Source organism: Rhineura floridana, chromosome 4 (genome assembly GCF_030035675.1).
Source record: "Rhineura floridana isolate rRhiFlo1 chromosome 4, rRhiFlo1.hap2, whole genome shotgun sequence".
Lineage (NCBI taxonomy): Eukaryota > Metazoa > Chordata > Lepidosauria > Squamata > Rhineuridae > Rhineura > Rhineura floridana.
The window spans coordinates 17755657-17774077 of record NC_084483.1 but is presented as its reverse complement, the minus strand read 5'-3'; the positions used below and the strand labels follow the sequence as shown (position 1 = coordinate 17774077).

General features: G+C 40.4%; 1 protein-coding gene across 3 annotated transcripts in view; it reads left to right on the top strand.

Moving 5' to 3' along the window:
• SEL1L2 (SEL1L2 adaptor subunit of SYVN1 ubiquitin ligase) overlaps positions 1-18421 on the top strand; it is a 73854-nt gene that overhangs the window by 16384 nt on the left and 39049 nt on the right. For 2 of the 3 annotated variants that reach the window (XM_061622588.1, XM_061622587.1), the window contains exons 4-6: positions 11338-11437; positions 14000-14162; positions 18018-18071. In XM_061622588.1, the coding sequence (XP_061478572.1) occupies positions 11338-11437; positions 14000-14162; positions 18018-18071 (317 nt within the window). The remainder of the gene's footprint in view (positions 1-11337; positions 11438-13999; positions 14163-18017; positions 18072-18421) is intronic. The other variant, XM_061622589.1, reaches the window with a different exon arrangement.

Here is an 18421-nt window from a genome sequence, read left to right as displayed (position 1 = left end):
TATTGTGTTTTTGCATTCTTCCCTGATAATATCCCTGACTTCACTCCATAGTTCTTCTGGTTCTCTGTCAACTAAGTTTAAAGCCTCAAACCTGTTCCTTATTTGATCTTTATATTCTTCTGGGATCTTATCTAAATTGTATTTTGGCATTATGATTGCTTTGTTGTTCCCATCCTGGGCCTGACAATGCTGGAGCGTAAATGTCCAGGCAGCAATATGATTTCAGCAAGAGTGATTTCAGTAGCAAGTGGAACCTTGTAGCCTACACCTCTGCTCCCTCTTCCTACCTTTCAGTGTGTGTGCATGCATGTGTATGACTGTGCATTTTTTAGAAGCCAACCCCTAGTTTCTCCCTAACCCAGCCTTCCACTGAGTTTATGACAACTGCACAAGAGAGAAAGAGCAGAGTAGCATGCCTCTTCAAGCAGTGCTGAGCACACCTTTCCTCTAAAACCCTACAGTGCCTTACATCTATTCCTCATGTGTTTGCTTCTTCTTGCATGTATGTCATGTGTATATTAGTTTAGTCATGGTTAAAATTATTTAATTAATTTTCCCAAACGAAAAGTTGAGCTATCCCCGATTACCATAACAGATTTGCATATTTTGCCAAACTATTCCCCACTGCAGTATTATATGTGTATATTTGTGTATATAGTAATAAATGTTATCCCTATTTTAAGACCTGTGTGAGTATGTTACTGGATAAATCTGCTAAAATGCACCACTGCCCCTTCTAAGGATCCCAGTACCCCAAACTCTCAGAACATGTGTATGTCTACTGAGGAAGCTCACTAATGCCAATGGAACTTACTTTCAGATAACTGGATAGCCTTAGCCTTTCAGGTAGCCTTAACGTTAAGACATGAAAACTGAAACGAAACTATTTTACTGATGTGAAAGGACAAATATACTATATAACTCAGAGGAAGGCAATGGTAAACCACCTCTGAATATCTCTTACCACAAAAACCCTATGAACAGAGTATCCAAACTGCAACACGAGATAGTGCTGGAAGATGAGACCCCCAGGTCAGAAGACACTCAACAAGCTACTGGGGAAGAACAAAGGACAAGTACGAGTAGCACTGTGAATAATGACGCAGCTGGGTCAAAGCCGAAAGGAAGCCCAGAGGCTGATGCGCACAGATGCGAAAGGAAAGTCTGGAGTTGTACGACGCACACAATAGGAACATGGAATGTGAGAAGCATTAACCAGGGAACGTTAGAGATTGTCAAGCAAGAAATGGAGTGTATCAACATTACAATACTTGGCGTGAGTGAATTAAAATGGACTGGAGTGGGACATTTTCAATCAGGCAACTACAAAATATTTTATGCAGGAAATGAGAAATTAAGAAGAAATGGAGTTGCTTTAATAGTGAGAAGTGATGTAGCAAAAGCAATTAAGAGCTACAACAAAAGGTCTGAGTGAGTTATATCAATGAGATTAAATGGGAAACCTATTAACATAAGTCTACACTCCAACATCAAACGCAGAAGAAGAATTGGAGAGATGTTATGCAGAAGTACAGGAGGAAATTGATCACACACCAAAACAAGATGTCCTGATAATCATGGGGGACTGGAATGCAAAAGTAGGGAACAGAGAAGAGCTAGGAATTGTGGGGAAATGGGGCTTTGGTGATAGAAATGAAGCAGGAGAAAGACTTATTGAATTCTGTAAAGCCAATGATTTGTTTCTTGCCAACACATTTTTTGAGCCACCAAAGACGATGGGACATGTGAACAGCACCAGATGGTCAATGTAGGAATCAAATTGATTATATAATTGGAAACAGAAGATGGAGAAGTTCCATACTTTCTGCAAAAACAAGACCAGGAGCAGACTGCGGTACAGATCATGAACTGGTCATATCGAAAATCAGAGTAAAGCTAAAGAAGAACAACAAAGCAATCATAATGCCAAAATACAATTTAGATAAGATCCCAGAAGAATAAAAGATCAAATAAGGAACAGGTTTGAGGCTTTAAACTTAGTTGACAGAGAACCAGAAGAACTATGGAATAAAGTCAGAGGCGTTGTCAGGAAAGAATGCAAAAAGACAATACCTCTAGTTAAAAAGAGAGAAAAACCTCAATGGATGACTGAAGAAACTCTTAAAATGGTTAAAGAGAGAAGGAAAGCAAAGCAAAAGGAGATAGAAACACAGTCAGAACCCTAAATGCAACAATACAGTGGCTAGTACGTAGGGACAAAGAACTATTACAATAGTTACTGTATAGAAATATAAGAGGACAACGAAAAGGTAGAACAAGAGCCCTGTTCCAAAAGATTAGAGAAATGAAAGGGAAATTTAAACCAAGAGTAGGGATGTTGAATAATCAACAGGGAAACACACTGACTGATAGAGATGAAATAAAAGGAAGATGGAAGCAATACACTGAAGAACTCTATAAAAGAGATGACAGGATGACAGATTCATTCACAGAGGAAACGTATGATGAAGAACCAGAAATTTTAGAATGTGAGGTGAAAACTGCTCTTAAAATTCTTGGAAGAAACATATCACCAGGAATAGATGGCATACCAACAGATTTGCTACAAGCTACTGAGACTGTCCAAATTTTGACTAAAATCTGTCAGAAAATATGGAAAACTAAACAATGGCCCACAGACTGGAAGCGTTCCATATACATCCCAATTCCAAAAAAAGGGGATCCCAGGGAATGCAGTAATTATCAAACTATTGCCTTAATATCCAATGCAAGTAAAGTAATGCTCAAAATTCTACAACAAAGGCTCTCACCATATATGGAACAAAAAATGCCAGACGTCTAAACTGGATTTAGAAAGGGAAGAGGCACCAGAGATCATATCGCAAACATACATTGGATAATGGACGGACCAAGGAATTTCAGAAGAAAATCACCCTGTGCTTTATAGATTACAGCAAAGTCTTTGACTGTGTATATCATGAAAAACTATAGAATACTTTAAAAGAAATGGGGGTGCCACAGCATCTGATTGTCCTGGTGTGCAACCTATACTCTGGACAAGAGGCTCCTGTAAGGACAGAATATGGAGAAACCGATTGTGAGACGGGTGTATTTTATCACCCTATTTATTTAATCTATACACAGAACATATCATACAGAAAGCAGGATTGGACCAAGATGGAGGTGTGAAAACTGGAGGGAGAAATATCAATAATTTAAGATATGCAGACAATACCATACTACTAGCAGAACCCAGTAATGATTTGGAATGAATGCTGATGAAAGTTAAAGAGGAAAGCACAAAAGCAGGACTATAACTCAATGTCAAAAAGACTAAAATAATGAAAACAGAAGATTTTAGAGTTGACAATGAGGACATTGAACTTGTCAAGGATTATCAATACCTCGGCACAGTCATTAACCAAAATGGAGACAATAGTCAAGAAGTCAGAAGAAGGCTAGGACTGGGTAGGGCAGCTGTGAGAGGACTAGAAAAGGTCTTCAGATGCAAAGATGTATCACTGAACACTGAAGTCAGGATCATTCAGACCATGATATTTCCGATCTCTATGTATGGATGTGAATGTTGGACAGTGAAAAAGGCGTATAAGAGAAGAATCAACGCATTTGAAATGTGGTGTTGAAGGAGAGCTTTGCGCATACCATGGTGTTGAGCCTCAGCTATCCCAGAAGGAACAGGGAGGGGGAAGGCATGAGTTTCAAGCGCCTCTGCTACTAGAAGACGCAGAAGATTTGGAAGTTGTTGAGTCTGAGCAGGACCTTGAGGGAGGGGGTGAGTCCAAACTCCAGCCAGTTTTCACAAAAGGCACGATCTCTGAGGAGCAGAGCATGCCGCCCCCAGCTCCTGCAGAGGACCTGTTAGGGGAAGTTCCAGAGACAGTGCCAACTCCTCCTTTGCCCAGCCATTCCCAGGATGCTACCAGCGTGGCGCAGCCCCCTGACCTCGAGCTCATTGCTCAGGAGCTGGTGTCTTCCGATGAGCCGTTGGAGACACGCCCCCCCCTCGCCTCACTCCCGCCGCTGCGAGAAATGAACGGGGCAGAGACAGGACTTGCGAAGGAGTCAGAGATTACGATCGAAAATGTTCCCTACTTAAGCTTGCTGCTCACAGTGGGGAGTTGCTGAGTCAACTTCTTTCATATGCCGCAGAGCATGTCTAGAGTGTAGTTAGGGATTCTAGTGAGTTAGCACAGGGTTTTCTATGAAGCGCAATGCCTTTGATGTATCCATTACTCTAATAAAACGAGATTTACTTGCACCCTCGTCTCAGCCTCGTCCTTCCAGCTCTGGACGGGACACATGGACTGCAAAAAAGACAAATAATTGGGTGTTAGAACAAATTAAACCAGAACTATCACTAGAAGCTAAAATAATGAAACTGAGGTTATCATACTTTGGACACATCATGAGAAGACATGATTCATTAGAAAAGATAATAATGCTGGGAAAAACAGAAGGGAGTAGAAAAAGAGGAGGCCAAACAAGAGATGGATTGATTCCATAAAGGAAGCCACAGACCTAAACTTACAAGTTCTGAACATCATGACAGATGCTCTTGGAGGTCACTGATTCATAGGGTCGCCATAAGTCGTGGTCGAATTGGAGGCACATAACAAGATTGGTGATCATGCCTTGCAGCATCACCTCCACTGAGGTAATCCATTTAACTATTTTGGCATCTTTCTCATAATGCTTCTAGCCTCCCTACTTTGCTTCCAAAGGAAACCATACTGAAGCCATTTTATAGTTATATAGGCAATAATGTAGTAGAGGATCTACCAGGCTCTTGTAGCCTGCCACCAGTGGACTCTAACAAGACAAGTGTAGGATTGCACTGTTAGCCACCCAATCCCATCTTCAGAGGAAGAAGAAAAAAATAACAGATGTCAGGATAAGAATTATGATTAGAATTATGATTTGTGGCTGGAATATCCTATTTCGCTCAAGTCTAACTTTATATATTGTTTGCCACTCAGGGCTCCTTTGGGAGGGTGAGGCAGAAATAAGTAAATAAATAAGCCCACGTTTTAACTAAAATGTACGAAAGTTGTTTTACAGCTGTATTTTCTGCCTTCTCAAGTTCTAATAATCACCACACATACCTCTTGGGAAGCCTATGATTTTAAAAAGTCAATATTGATTTTCCGTTGAAAAATAAGAATCCATGAAGATGCACTTGTCAACTTGTCTCATGTGTGGCAAATGCAAATGTGACATGACTGGCTATTTTTGTTCAATATGAGAGCAAAAACATTCAGGAAAAAGAGGCGCTGACAGAACTGAGGAAACTAGGTCTGACAATGAAATGGTCAGCAATTTGTGAATCGATGCAAACTTTATCCAGAGCTTTGTTTGATGCTTTATAAATATCTAGTTATGAATCACAGAATCCCATTTATCACAGCTTATATAGAAAACATCCATATGAAATTTCATAAGCACTGGAGTTTTGATTCCACATGCCCAAGAGTCTACACATGATGCTAAATGTATCCATCCCAATCATGTTGTGGTTTTAAAAAATTAATTACAGGTGCATGGGTGATTTTAATTGGGAACACAACATGTGGAGAGAGTAGCTTTACCCTTCCCACACAATTACAGCAAATCCTCCCCTGTGCTGTAGTTGGGTTTAGAAAGAAAGATAAAAAGACCAATTACACTGAGCTAACTACAAATCAAATATAAGCAAAATGGCTTCAGGAGAGAGGGACTGAACTGAGAAGTAAAGGATGCTTAACATCTGATTGCCCACTGCTCTTCTGCTTCAAATCACTGCCCAACCTATTTCCCAACCTAAATGCATGCAGACAAGTACCAATAAATATAAAGGATTGCTGAAGCCTCTGCATACAGAAAATAGTGTTTGCCACTGGCACTACATGCTGTTTAATTCCCCCACACACATTAAAACTGAGCACTTCACAGAGTTGGAGCATTAGTATATTGCTTTCCTCTTTCTCAGTGTACACTGGGTTGCACCAGGAACCGTCCCCTTCAACATGTCAAGCATAAGTTGTTCCAGAAGATTAGGGCTCCTTCTGTAGTTGCTGTGTTCCTGGTATCTATGACTGGGTCTGGGAGAAGAGGGGTAGGTACATGCCCCCATCATCATCATTGCTTCTGTTATTATTTATCAGAAATATTTATAGACTGCTAAACATAACCAAATATCATAGCAGTGTACAACAACAGTAAAATATAACTTATAAAAACAGTTTTCTAAAGGGGGTTTGATACTGCCGTCAAGTCCATTCATCTTTCTAGGAAAGCCTATAAAAATAGTTTTAGCACCCAGTGAAAGGCGTGCAATGTCAGAAGCTGTCTAACTTCAATGGGCAGCTTCAATTTCCACAAGAAATTTGCTACTGCTCTGATTGCTGACTACTGTCTGATTGCTGTAGCTAAGTCATTAGGGTGTTTGTAGTGTGGGTGTCAGTCCTAGGAGCCCCATCTGCCCCAGACATGAATGTTTTTGATGCAACAGGTGGGAGCCAGTCACTCCCTTCCCTGGTGGGTCTTGAATTCTCATTTCTTGCTTCCCAACTCCATGCCATATAGCTGTCTTCTTCAATATGGTGCCCTCCAGAGTTTTGCCCTGCAACTCCCATCAGCCTCAGCCAACATAGCTGAGTGATTATGGGAGTTGTAGTCCAAAACATCTGGAGAGTACAAAAGCTGCCCTATGGAGTGAGCCACTGTAGGTTGTTGTTATCAGTGTGTGACTGTGGCTGCCCTGGTCACTCTCCTTGACTGATTGACAAGAGTCTTTTTCCTCCTTGGATTGGTCTTAAACCGTTGTCCCAGGAAGCTGTGTGTGGTTTGTGCAGGTCCTCTGCCCAGAGAGAGATGTAGTTCTTTTTCCTCTTGTTGCGGGAGTTGCGCTCCTAAAGAAGTGTTTGTGACCAGCATGAGGGAATTCAAATCTTTTTAGTAATGTCTGGGACTTGTCAAAAGCAGGGGTCACTGCTGGTTGTGCCATTGGGACTGAAAGAATAGGAGTAATGTGGTGTTATTTTACATGTGGTGATGATGCAGGGGTGTGTCCCCATTGTACTGAGTGCATTGGCAGCCTCTGTGTGTGGGTGGCATGGCGATGTTGTTGCCAGCACAGTCCCCGATTGGTGGATTGTGACAGTGTTTCCAGGATCGCTTTGGGCATGTCTGCCATTTTGTAATCACCTTTGTATTTTTAGTAATGTTGTATATTTTTCCTCTGCACAGTTGAACATGTATTGGATCCCACACTCCTTTTGCTGAAATGCCAATAGTATATCTCCAGATCTCATGTAACATAAATATAGGATTGCTCAGTAAACCAGCAATTAAATCCTTTTGTCAGAAAGTCGGGGCAAAATGTAGAACTAGTGCTATGTAAAACATGTTAAGCATTTATTATTACATTCCTTTTTAAAAGCCATTTCACTGTATAACATGTTCTTTTTTTCTTTTCTTTTTTTATATTCTTGAATAAAACAGGACTTTGATATAAAATGGCAGTACAAAATGTTTTTTGGAAGAAATTAATCTTCAGCGAAACCTTTTTAAAGAATGACAGTCTTTGAGCATACTGTAAAATACATTTTATGACCACATAATGGCCAACAAAAGCCGCTGTTGCTAGATGCAAAGTAGTAACAGCAACTATAGTTTTTATGTGGTGTAAGAGGGATTATAGAAAGGCCATAACAGAGCAGACATATCTTGTAGCATTATGGCCATCCTCAAGCCCACTATGTCGGCATGATCCCATCTGCCTAATAGTTGGTATTAGACACTTATGACATGTTTGCTGTTAGTGGACACTCTTTCAGAATGGCATGCCCCACTTGTCAAGCGCAAGATGGTGCATTAGTTATCTTGACAAAAGCCAATCTGTGTGCCATTCTAGCTATGCATAATTACAAGGTGTTTGTTTTGACTAAGTGTAAGAAATAAATCTCAAATTCACCCAGTCACTGACAATTGTGGAGGATAAAACTATGTTGGCCTTTCTTCTCTAATCCCTGAGAAATGTAGCTCAGTGGCAGAGGATATTCTTTGCAAGCAGATGGTCTGTGGTTCGATTCCTGCCATCTTCAGGTAGGGCCCAGAAAGACCCCTTGTCTGAGACCCTGGAAAGCGACTGCCAGTCTGTGCAGACAGTTGCCTGACTCAGTATAAGGCTGCTTCCTATGAATATACAGTTATGGGCATTGATAGCTGGTGCCCATTGGGACTGGTAGGGCAGAAGGCAGAGAGACCAGCAATACAGTAGATAGAGTCAGAGCCTATGCCAGTCCAACTAATGCTAGTTTTGTCACCATTCCCCTCCCTGCTGAGTTCTACAAGGGGCAACACTAACACTAAGGAAGAGGATGGTGACAGCCAGTGCCACCCGCTGGACTGGATATAACTAAAAAGGCAGGCATGTGCAGGTTGTCTGAAGGCAGACCATGGTTGGTGGGGCAATGTCCCATTTGCCCTAATGGACCAACCTCCACTGGTTATGGAGGAGAGAACATTAATTTACCATCCTAAAAATAAACACAATAAATGCTGCAGGCATTACAGTTTAATCCTCAGTTTGGGGATGGGCTTTGTGCCATTGCTGAATCAATTATATGGCACTTTTTACCTGTATGCATAAGAATCACTTGAAGGTTGTCGTAAAGTAGTGCTATTAAAAACTTGCCAAGTATGTAAGAAAATTCTAAGTTATGAGCAACGAAAGAGCCGTAGTTTAAAGTGGTGGACATATTACAAAAGCTGGTCGCATATGCTAAATTTGTACCAATAGATTTGACATAAGAAGATGGGGATGAGTTTGCCTTCCCATCAGTAAAAAATAAAATAAATGCAAATATTGAAATACTGTAATCATTACTGTCCAGTAATTTGCCAGATACATAAGAAAATTATAAACTGCAAACTGGGATGAGAAACTTGGGGTTCTTCAGATGTTCCTGGATTACACTGTTACACATGTATCTACTGGGAACCTGAGTATGTGAACCTGCCATCCATGTGTCCCATTAGAGTACATCTTCTAGAGAGGAGGGTGAACTTTTGCTAGGGATAAGGAGCGCTTTGCCCTGAAATGTGCCTAAATAGTGTGTGCATAACTCAAGAAAGATAGATTCAAACCATGCTAAAGCAAAGCTTTCTTTCATTGAAAGAAAAGAGAAGAAAATATCGATATTTTAAAAGGAACTATCAATAAATTATCATTCTTACAATCAATCCACACGGATTATCCACACAGGAGCATACCTTCACACTAAAGACGCTGGTTTTACCGTCGTGATAGATTTGCAAGGTCCAGCCTGTCCATGGAGGCTCAGATTACAACAGTGAGCCGGGCAGCTTGGTATCAATTACATCTGATATGGAGACTGCGACCCTACCTTCCTGTTCATCTGCTCCCCCAAGTGATACATGCCCTGGTCTCCTCTCGCTTAGACTACTGCAATGCGCTCTACGTGGGGTTACCCTTGAAAACGGTCCGGAAATTACAACTGGTGCAGAATGCGGCGGCTCGCTTGATTACACATAGCCGTCGCTGGGATCATATCACCCCAATGTTATTAGATCTTCACTGGCTACCAGTTGTCTACCGGGCCCAATTCAAGGTGTTGGTGTTGACCTTTAAAACCCTATACGGTTTCGGCCCAGTGTATCTGAAGGAATGCCTCCAGAATCACCAATTGTGCCGCCTGACGAGATCAGCCTCGCAAGACCTTCTCTCGGTCCCACCGGTGAGAACAGCCAGGCTGGTACGGACCAGAGAGAGGGCTTTTTCTGTTGTGGCCCCCACCCTCTGGAACTCCCTCCCTCTCGATCTCAGACACGCTCCCTCCTTGTCAAGCTTTCGCCGAGCCTTAAAGACCTGGCTCTTCAGGCAGGCCTACAAGATTGGAACAGATTAACTCTATGTTATAATGAACTGAAGGATGGTTTTTAGCTTAAATTTGCATGTGTGATATATATATATGTATTGTTTTTTAATCTTGTTGTAAGTCGCCTAGAGTGTCCCTAACCCGGACAGATAGGCGACTGAAAAATAAAATTTATTATTATTTATTATTCTCAATGGTATCTTCAAATCTGCTGTTTTCCATTCACACTAGTAGTCGTTCCTCTGGGAAGGATTAGTGTCGCTGTTTCCTTGTGGCCCAGCCCTCTAAATTTACATGTTTACTCCCTCTGGTTCCAGGCTGAAGCCAGAGAGTGCCTTGGGGTGAAATTGACAAGAAAAAATGAAACTGACTAGACCTCTATCCCTCCCCCATTGTCCAAGCCTGAGTGAAAGGCAGATGGGGAGGGGTGAGTGAAAGGCAAAGTAGGCAGCTGCTATAGCAGCTTTTGCAGGTGGCAGAGAGAGAGAGGGAGCAGGTGATGGTGCATAAGAGAGCCTGGCCACTAAAAAGACATCGAAGCAAAGCGCCTACACGGAGGAGAGCAGCACAGCTAAGACAGTTTTTCTTTTCCTTTTTGCATTATCAGCAGATTGGGTTCATACGGATTTAAAAGAAAAAACTGTGTGATAGCTTCTGCATGCCTGCAATGTCATGTGAACCATGTGAATTACAAGGGGATGCAAGTAGCACCACACACACACTAAATCGCCGTGTAGATGAGCCCAGTTTTAGATGCAGATTTTTTTAAAGTCCTTTTTCAAGAATAGTTGTGGAAATTCACTACAGCACATGAGCAAAGGTGGGAACCTCAGGCCCACGGTCCAAATGCGGCCATTCAGTCCTCTCTGTCGGGCCCTCAGAACTCTCCCCAGGCCGCTCTCACTTTCTGCAGGACATACCCCTCACTGGCCCTGCTTTGTACCCTGAATATTTTCCCTAGGGCAGAATGTGTCCTTGAACTCTGATAATGCCTCTTCCTTGCTTGGATAGATGACAGAGAGGGATGTGTGACTATGCAGAAACTAGCCTACTGTAAAGGTAAAATTTACATTAATTGTTCCACCCACTTTTGCCCCTTGCCCCACCCACTACTGGCATGCGGCTCTTGGAAAGTTGTCCAGAAGGGAATGTGGCCCTTGGGCTGAAAAAGTTTCCTCATCCCTGGCCTAGAGTTTTCAGCAAAGGGGATTAATAAATGCTTAATGGGGTTTGGCAGTATAAGCTATGTTAACAGAGCATGTAGTGTACTATACCAAATCCACTGTGCTTTAAGAGTGTCTCAGTTCATGAACAAATCTTATTTAAACTCTCTGTTTACATTCCACTCTGGCCTTAACTGGAATTTGAAATATTTGAACAGAAATGTTGTTTATTACACATACCTTATCAAAATATCATTTGCTCTAAATTGATACATCATGATTACATCACACTATTTTTCTGGTCACATTTCTAGTGGGAAAGGAGACTGAGAAAAAGGAGGACAAAGGTCATCGTTTTTATCAGAGAAGCCTCAAAATACTGAAACATTCAAAAAGCAAAAAAGATAAGGAAAAGTAAGTGTCCTCTCTGTTGTTTTACTAATACAGACCCAGAGAAGAGATAAATCAGTATGTATGCAAGTCTGCATACAGTTACGGTAATTATAAAAGGATGCCTCCATAAGTGTGCTTCATAAATTCGCACTGCAGATTTCCACAAGTCTTGGTATAGGAATCAGACAAATTAAATAGAACGGGAGTGAGCATAGTCACATCTACCTATGCTATCCTTTTAAAGTCGCCAAAGGAGACTACTGGGTAATGCCCAAAAAGAAAGTGTTACCCTCGTCTTGATATATTAGCCCCCAGGATCAAGAGCTATTAGGTAGGTCCACATCTGCCTAAATTACACAGATTAAGATGTTGGAACATGTTGACCAAGTCTGTGCTCTGTCTTTTGACCCAGTCAAAATCCACATACAAAAAAAACCAGAATTTAAAGTAAGAAATTGATCTGAAAGACTTTCCAAATAAAACAGTTTGGAAGAGTTTTGGAAGATGCTCAGGCTTTGATGAATCTCAAATGAAAGGGAGCTCCACGGTTGTGTGACAACACAATACATCAGCAGTGAAGAGTTAAATGCCCAAAATCTAGACAATGCTATTAGCTCGTTTATTCCTCAAAACCTTTTTTATTTTGGATGTTGCATAATATCTATAGTAGGGCCCTGAATCTTCCCCCTTACTAACCCAGATGCAAAAGAGGGGCATGAAGAGGGGCATTTGTGGCAATAGGCCTTGGCAGCAAGATGTTTCAGTTGGATGGGTGAATTGAAGGGAGCAATATGCTTGTGGGGAGAGGGAACTGTTTTCACGGATAAAGGGTAATGGAAAATGTTAGTACCCGTTCCTACCTTGAAAATAACACACCACTGTAGTCATTATTCAGCAAATGCAAGGCCATGTTTGGAAATGTATTTCTGCTCTGAGTTTATCAGTCTTCCTGAAGCGAATGCACTTAGCAATACATTCTAGTATAGCTTTAGCAATATATTCTAGCAATAGAATGTGAACAGGCCATGTTGATCTGTGTTGCACCTGAAACATACCAGTATATTGATTCATTGAGCCTTTTATCAGAGCAAACTCCCCAGACAAAAATATTTTCAGTTTCCATAACTTTCAGCCTCAAAGATCCTAACTTAGTTCATGTTTACACTTGCATGTTTGTATCGCCTGATGACTCTGGACTTGATGACTAGTAAATGTGTGCAACAACTGTTGAAAAACATGGAATTTGCTAACATAAGATGTAGTGATGACCACCAATTTTCATGGCTTTAAAAGGGAACTCTATAAATTTGTGGAGGATAAAGCCATCATTGATTACTAGCTGTGATGGCTATATATAACCTCAATGATTAGAGGCAGCACGCCTCTGAATATCAGTTGCTGGGGATCGCAAGCGGGAGAGTGCTGTTCCATGCATGTCCTGCTTGTTGGCTTCCTGTAAGCATCTGGTTAGTTGCTATGTGACTGGAATGCTGAGCCAAATAGCATTCCGATTAAGCAGGGTTCCTCTTAGACTCTTAGTTTTAGGTTCTTATTGTCGTTTTAGGTCACATTAAATATCTATCTGTGATGGTCCATTCAAGCATGCAAATCATAACTGAATGTTAAGTCATAAAGTGAGGCATTGGGTGAACTAGCTGTAAGTGAGTTTTGTGCAAATATGTGTTTCACAGCAGCACTGTCATCACTATACCATTCTAATGCCAGTTAAATGCCTTGTTCCAGCAATGGAGACCTGACTTTCGGCAAAGGGACTTTTAGATGGTAGCATCCCAGTTATAGAATGCCCTAGCATTCTACATTAGGATCTTATTAACACCAGGTGAAGACCTTTTTATTCTTTCAGGCCTTTTAAGAACTAAAGCTCACTGCTTTTTGATTTCTTTGAACTATTTTGTGTTTTCCCCTTTGCTGGTTTTAGGTTTTTTAAAAGTTGTTATATGATCTTAATGCTGCCTTGCAAGGGTTTCACGTGGCTGTTGTGCAGCTATAATTTTTTGTATTGAATGGATTTTTGTTTTACTAATTTTTACATTTGTGAACTACCCAAGGGCATGCTTAATCGGGCATTTCCTAAATGCCCAAAATACATTACTAATAAATTAGTGACATTTGGTGGGAATGTGTGGCTGTGGCTGCCCCATGTAATGTTTGGGAAAAGAAATGCATGATGTTACAACATCATATTCAGTGTTTCTGCATGCCATGCAAGCAGCAACCAATGAATTCGGCAAATGCTGAACATCATAATATGTCATGCTTCCTTTTGCTAAGTGTTACTGGGGTAACACATGGAGGTGGGGTAGGTCAGAGGCAGCAATTTGTACTTAGGCCCTACTTCAGTCTCAACAAGTTACTAAGCAAATCCACAGCTGCATTCAGTCCTGTCTGACCTGTTGAGTTGTACTTACTTTTTGTGTTGGAATTCTCTGCAGTGATGAAGGGGGTAAACTGCCAATACAAAGTTACAGGAGAGGAAACTCATATTAGATATTAATGTACATGTATATATGAGAGGTTTTCATATCTGACTAACTAAATTTGAGCTTTGTATCTCCAAATCAGAGCCCACCAGCTCCTTGTCAAAGCAGCAGAAATGGGAAGCCAGAAAGCCATGGAGAAGCTTGCAGCTGACATGCTGTTTGGATATAATGGTCCTCAAAATGTAAAAGCAGCTGTGTCATTGTATGAGATTTTAGCTGAAGAAGGGTCTCATAAAGGCCAGACTGTATGTGATCTTTAATTAGCTAATGCTTTAAATAGACACTAGTCTACTTTAGAATGCATAAATATCTGAAAAGTGGTAATGTGGTTTACTCTAAGCCAAGAAATGTCAACAAGGTAGGGACACAAAGTTAATTATTAATTAAATAGCCTGATTTCAAGAGGATAGCTGGTGTATTCAGAAAACATGTTCCAAAATGCCTTGGCCAACAAAACTGCAGACCAAGGCTTCAGTCCTCATTCCTCTGAAGACACTGTGAAGGTGGACAGTGGTTTCCCTGGAGCCAAAATTAAATGGTGTACGGTTTTTAGAAGTGAAGATTTAAGAACTAAAGATATTTTTCAAACATATCTAGTGTGGCTAAAATGTTCTGATTTGAGGCAAATTATCAATGTTAACTGAAAAAGACTTACGGACAATATCTAGTAATAGTAAAAAAAAAACTATGCATAAAGGACTGGCTGAAAATTCAGATACTCAGACTTACTGCTTACCTCATAAATCACAAATGGATGCCCCCTTGCATTCCTTTCACATGATTCTGTGAACATGATGAGGCATTTCACAGTTTATGCTGACTGTTGAATCTTTGGTCAAGATTTTCATAACATTTTGCAGATGTGTCTTAATTATTTTCTATGTCTGCATATATGGATAAAAAGAATACAGTACATGAATTGTGGATGGGTCATTAAGTAGCAGACAGACCAAAAGTGCCAAAACAGTCTTACTGTTTAACAGGACTGAATATAACTCACTGCTGTGTTATCAGCTCAGGTATGTTGTCTTGATGGCCACATCTATATCAATGTAACATCTGAACAGATTGTTTCAGGAGTCTCCCCCCCCCCCATGCTATCTACAAGAAAGGCCTGCCACCCCTCTTTCTAGTCCAGTATTATAGGCATTTGCTTCTCTCCTGCCTGGAATTCTTATTTTTCAACTGTGCCTCTGTTCAGATTAGTGTCAGCTTTGTTGAAAGAATAACTAAAGGGTCTTACAGCATCTTAAAGACAGGAAGGGGTTTGTTGATTTCAGTGTCTCTCAGTATGAGTAATATTGGATATCACCCTAACATATGTACGTTTTCATGGGTTAGCAGCGCACCCACATGCATCAGATAAAGTAGGCTCTAGTCCATGGGTTCTCAACAAGGGGGGAATTCCCCCCGGGGGGGATTTTAGGGTTCCAGGGGGGGAATTGGGACCACTATTCAGCAAAGTGTGATGTCCTGTAGATTATGTACAATCTGTAAAATTGTAGTTTGTTTTTAATTTAATCTGCGACATTCAATAAAGTTTATTGAATGTCACAGATTAAAATCGATGCTTGAACATGCAGCATTATTTTCATTTGCAAAATTAAATTATTATTTAAAGACCAGAAAGTGCTCCAAGAAATTCTGTTATAATATAAACTAAGAAATTTTTCTCTCACGAGAAACACCACCGTCACTCGTGAAACGTCAACACGCTATGAGAGACTATCTTGGGAAGGGGGGAATTATATTCTGAACAATGGTGAAAGGGGGGAATGGAGCAAAAAAGGTTGAGCACCACTGCTCTAGTCCATGAAAGATGATACCACATCAAATGTATTCGTTTTTCAGGTGTCACTAGATTTTTTAAGTTTTACTTTTTCTTTTCTGTTGCTACAAATAGATTGGAATAAATTTCTTTAGAAACAACTGGCAATTAAGGCCAAGAGTGGAACTGTACATTATAATGTTAAAATATTCTCAGGACTGCTATCAGAAATGGAAACATTCTGAAGGAAAAGGAAAATGTTTTCAAGCTATTTCCTGGAGCACTTTAATGTTACATCTCTCCTTTTGGTTTTATATGTAATAGGCATGTTATCTCTGTGTGTGTTCCCCCCTCCCCTCCTCTATATTTAAGCTCTCTCTCTATAAACACCTGAGCACATTACAAGCATATTATATATGTGTGTGTTTTTATATTTATACACCTCATATACAGTGTCTGTCACCTAAGCTAAATCAATTTGAAATAGCTATAAAAGGCACAACTTTATTATAGCTCCTGATTTCTGACCATAGCAGGAGGTCAGTTAGCATGACAAAAAATCACTTCCATCCTTTGGACCATGGTCTGGAAAACTGAATGCCCCTCTAGCTGATAAATAGGTTGGCTATCCCTGATTTAAACTTGAGCACAAATGGTATCCAATTTTAGAGTTCCATAACTATTGGTGAGAAATGAAATTGTTATATATAAACTTTAGTAGTTAATTCATCATTAAAAAGGACAACAGCTTTTTCCATGTTATTTGTTTTTTGTGGCATGTTAGACCAGCAATTAATCTTGGTTCTTACTGCGCATGCCCGACACTATCATTCAGTTCAATGCAAAATTTCTTAAATTAATTAAAAATCAGCCAGGCATTTTTTTTAACTTTTAAACTGCAGAAGATGGTCAGAGTATGGGGCAAGGTCAGTATTAGGATCACAGGTACTTTGTGAACATGGCAGATTTTTAATGAATTTCAACAGATTATGAGAACTCTCAGAAAAAAGTCCAAAAGGGCTCTGGGTTTTTCTCTCTCTCTTTTTAGACTTTGAACTCTCTATTCTCTCTGTTTTGAAAATGCCATGAAAATTTAGAGGGTTGTTAAGCAAATGTTTCTGAGTTCAGGATTATAAGTTTTGTAAGGTTTTGTTTGGAAATGAGCTTTTGGGAAGCATCAGAATGGCATGGGGGATATCTTCAATTTAACATTGCGGAATGTGAAAAATCCATGCTGCCTATAGTATACAGCCACTCTTGTGGCTGTGTAATACACATTCCTGTAAAACCCAATGTAGTATGTATGTTGAGTGTTACTTGCTGGTAGGGCTTCCCTGCTATTGGAAGCTGGTGAAGCTGAGCAGAGCTAGGTGGAGAGACACCTCCAAACCCCTTCCAGCATGATGGATTGGGGGCTTGGATTTGCTCTGCCTGGCTTGATTGCCACATTGTGGTTGTTGTGTTCCATGGGAGGAATATATCAATTCAGTCTGTTCCTCATGTGGTAAGAACTGATATTCACTATGTCAGGGCAAACTCTTATCAACTAGTTCTCACTCAGATATTGTGTCTAGGATGTAACAGAGTGCAGATGTGAGCTCACATGATTAATTACTCCTCCATCTCTCCACATGGCATGCTTGAGATAAGGATTCTAGGCTTCTTTCTGACATGCTATTTTTCTGTGTGAAGGGAATTTTGTTGATATAACCTCTATGTGTCACCTTACACCCAAAATCAAAGTGACTTACCTATTAAACAAATAAATATTAAAACATACAGTAATGACTAGAAGTGATCACACTTAACATTCCAACCCCTAAGTACACATTCCCCACTATAAAAAGTATCAGAAGGGATCACCATAGCACGCCAAAAGCCATCTACAGAATGGACAAGAGACGCATAACTTTCAGATTGTTAAGTATCTAAAAAAGGTTTAGTGTGGCTCTGAAAACATGTTAGACTTGGAGTGGGGCACACCTCCCGGGGGAGAGTATTTCAAAGACCAGGAGCCACTGCAGCCACTCATACCTCCTTGAAGCAGGGAGCATTCAGTCATGTAAGCAGTCTGAAATGGTAGAATCCAAGCAGAAGTTTACTACTTTAGGAAATGTCGTTTTCCTAAATTTCATGGTGTGCTAGTAGAGTAAATATACCTGTTGCCTCCACTCAAGTACATTTAAGTTAAATGCTGACTGCATGAAATTGACTTGGTAAGATCACTTCAGAATGATTTAACCACATCAAATATTGGGCCTAAATGAACTGTTAACAAAATAAATGATTAAAAAGCAAAAGGAATTGGCTGAACATTTATTTGCTTCTACAGGCATTAGGATTCTTGTCTTCATATGGAATAGGAGTGGAATATAATCAAGCAAAGGTAATCAAATGCTTTTCTAACTTTATCCTATTGTTATGGAAGCCTTTGATCTATGTGTGTGTGTGTGTGTGATAGACACTTTTCAATCACGATGGCAAATTGCTGTAATTAATAAATTACATTTGATTGGTCTATCACAGTCGGTGGTAATAGGCCTGGGCTATAGCAAGGCCAAGGAAGTTATATGCCAACGTCTTCGTGACATTGAACTACAAAATAATCTGAGTTGTGTGGCGGCATATCCATCTTATCGGCTCAGTGTGAGTTCCTTAGCACCTGCGGGCTATTTAACCAAATTGAGCATCACCAAGTATAGGAGATCATTCACATTGGCACGTTTTAATGTACTC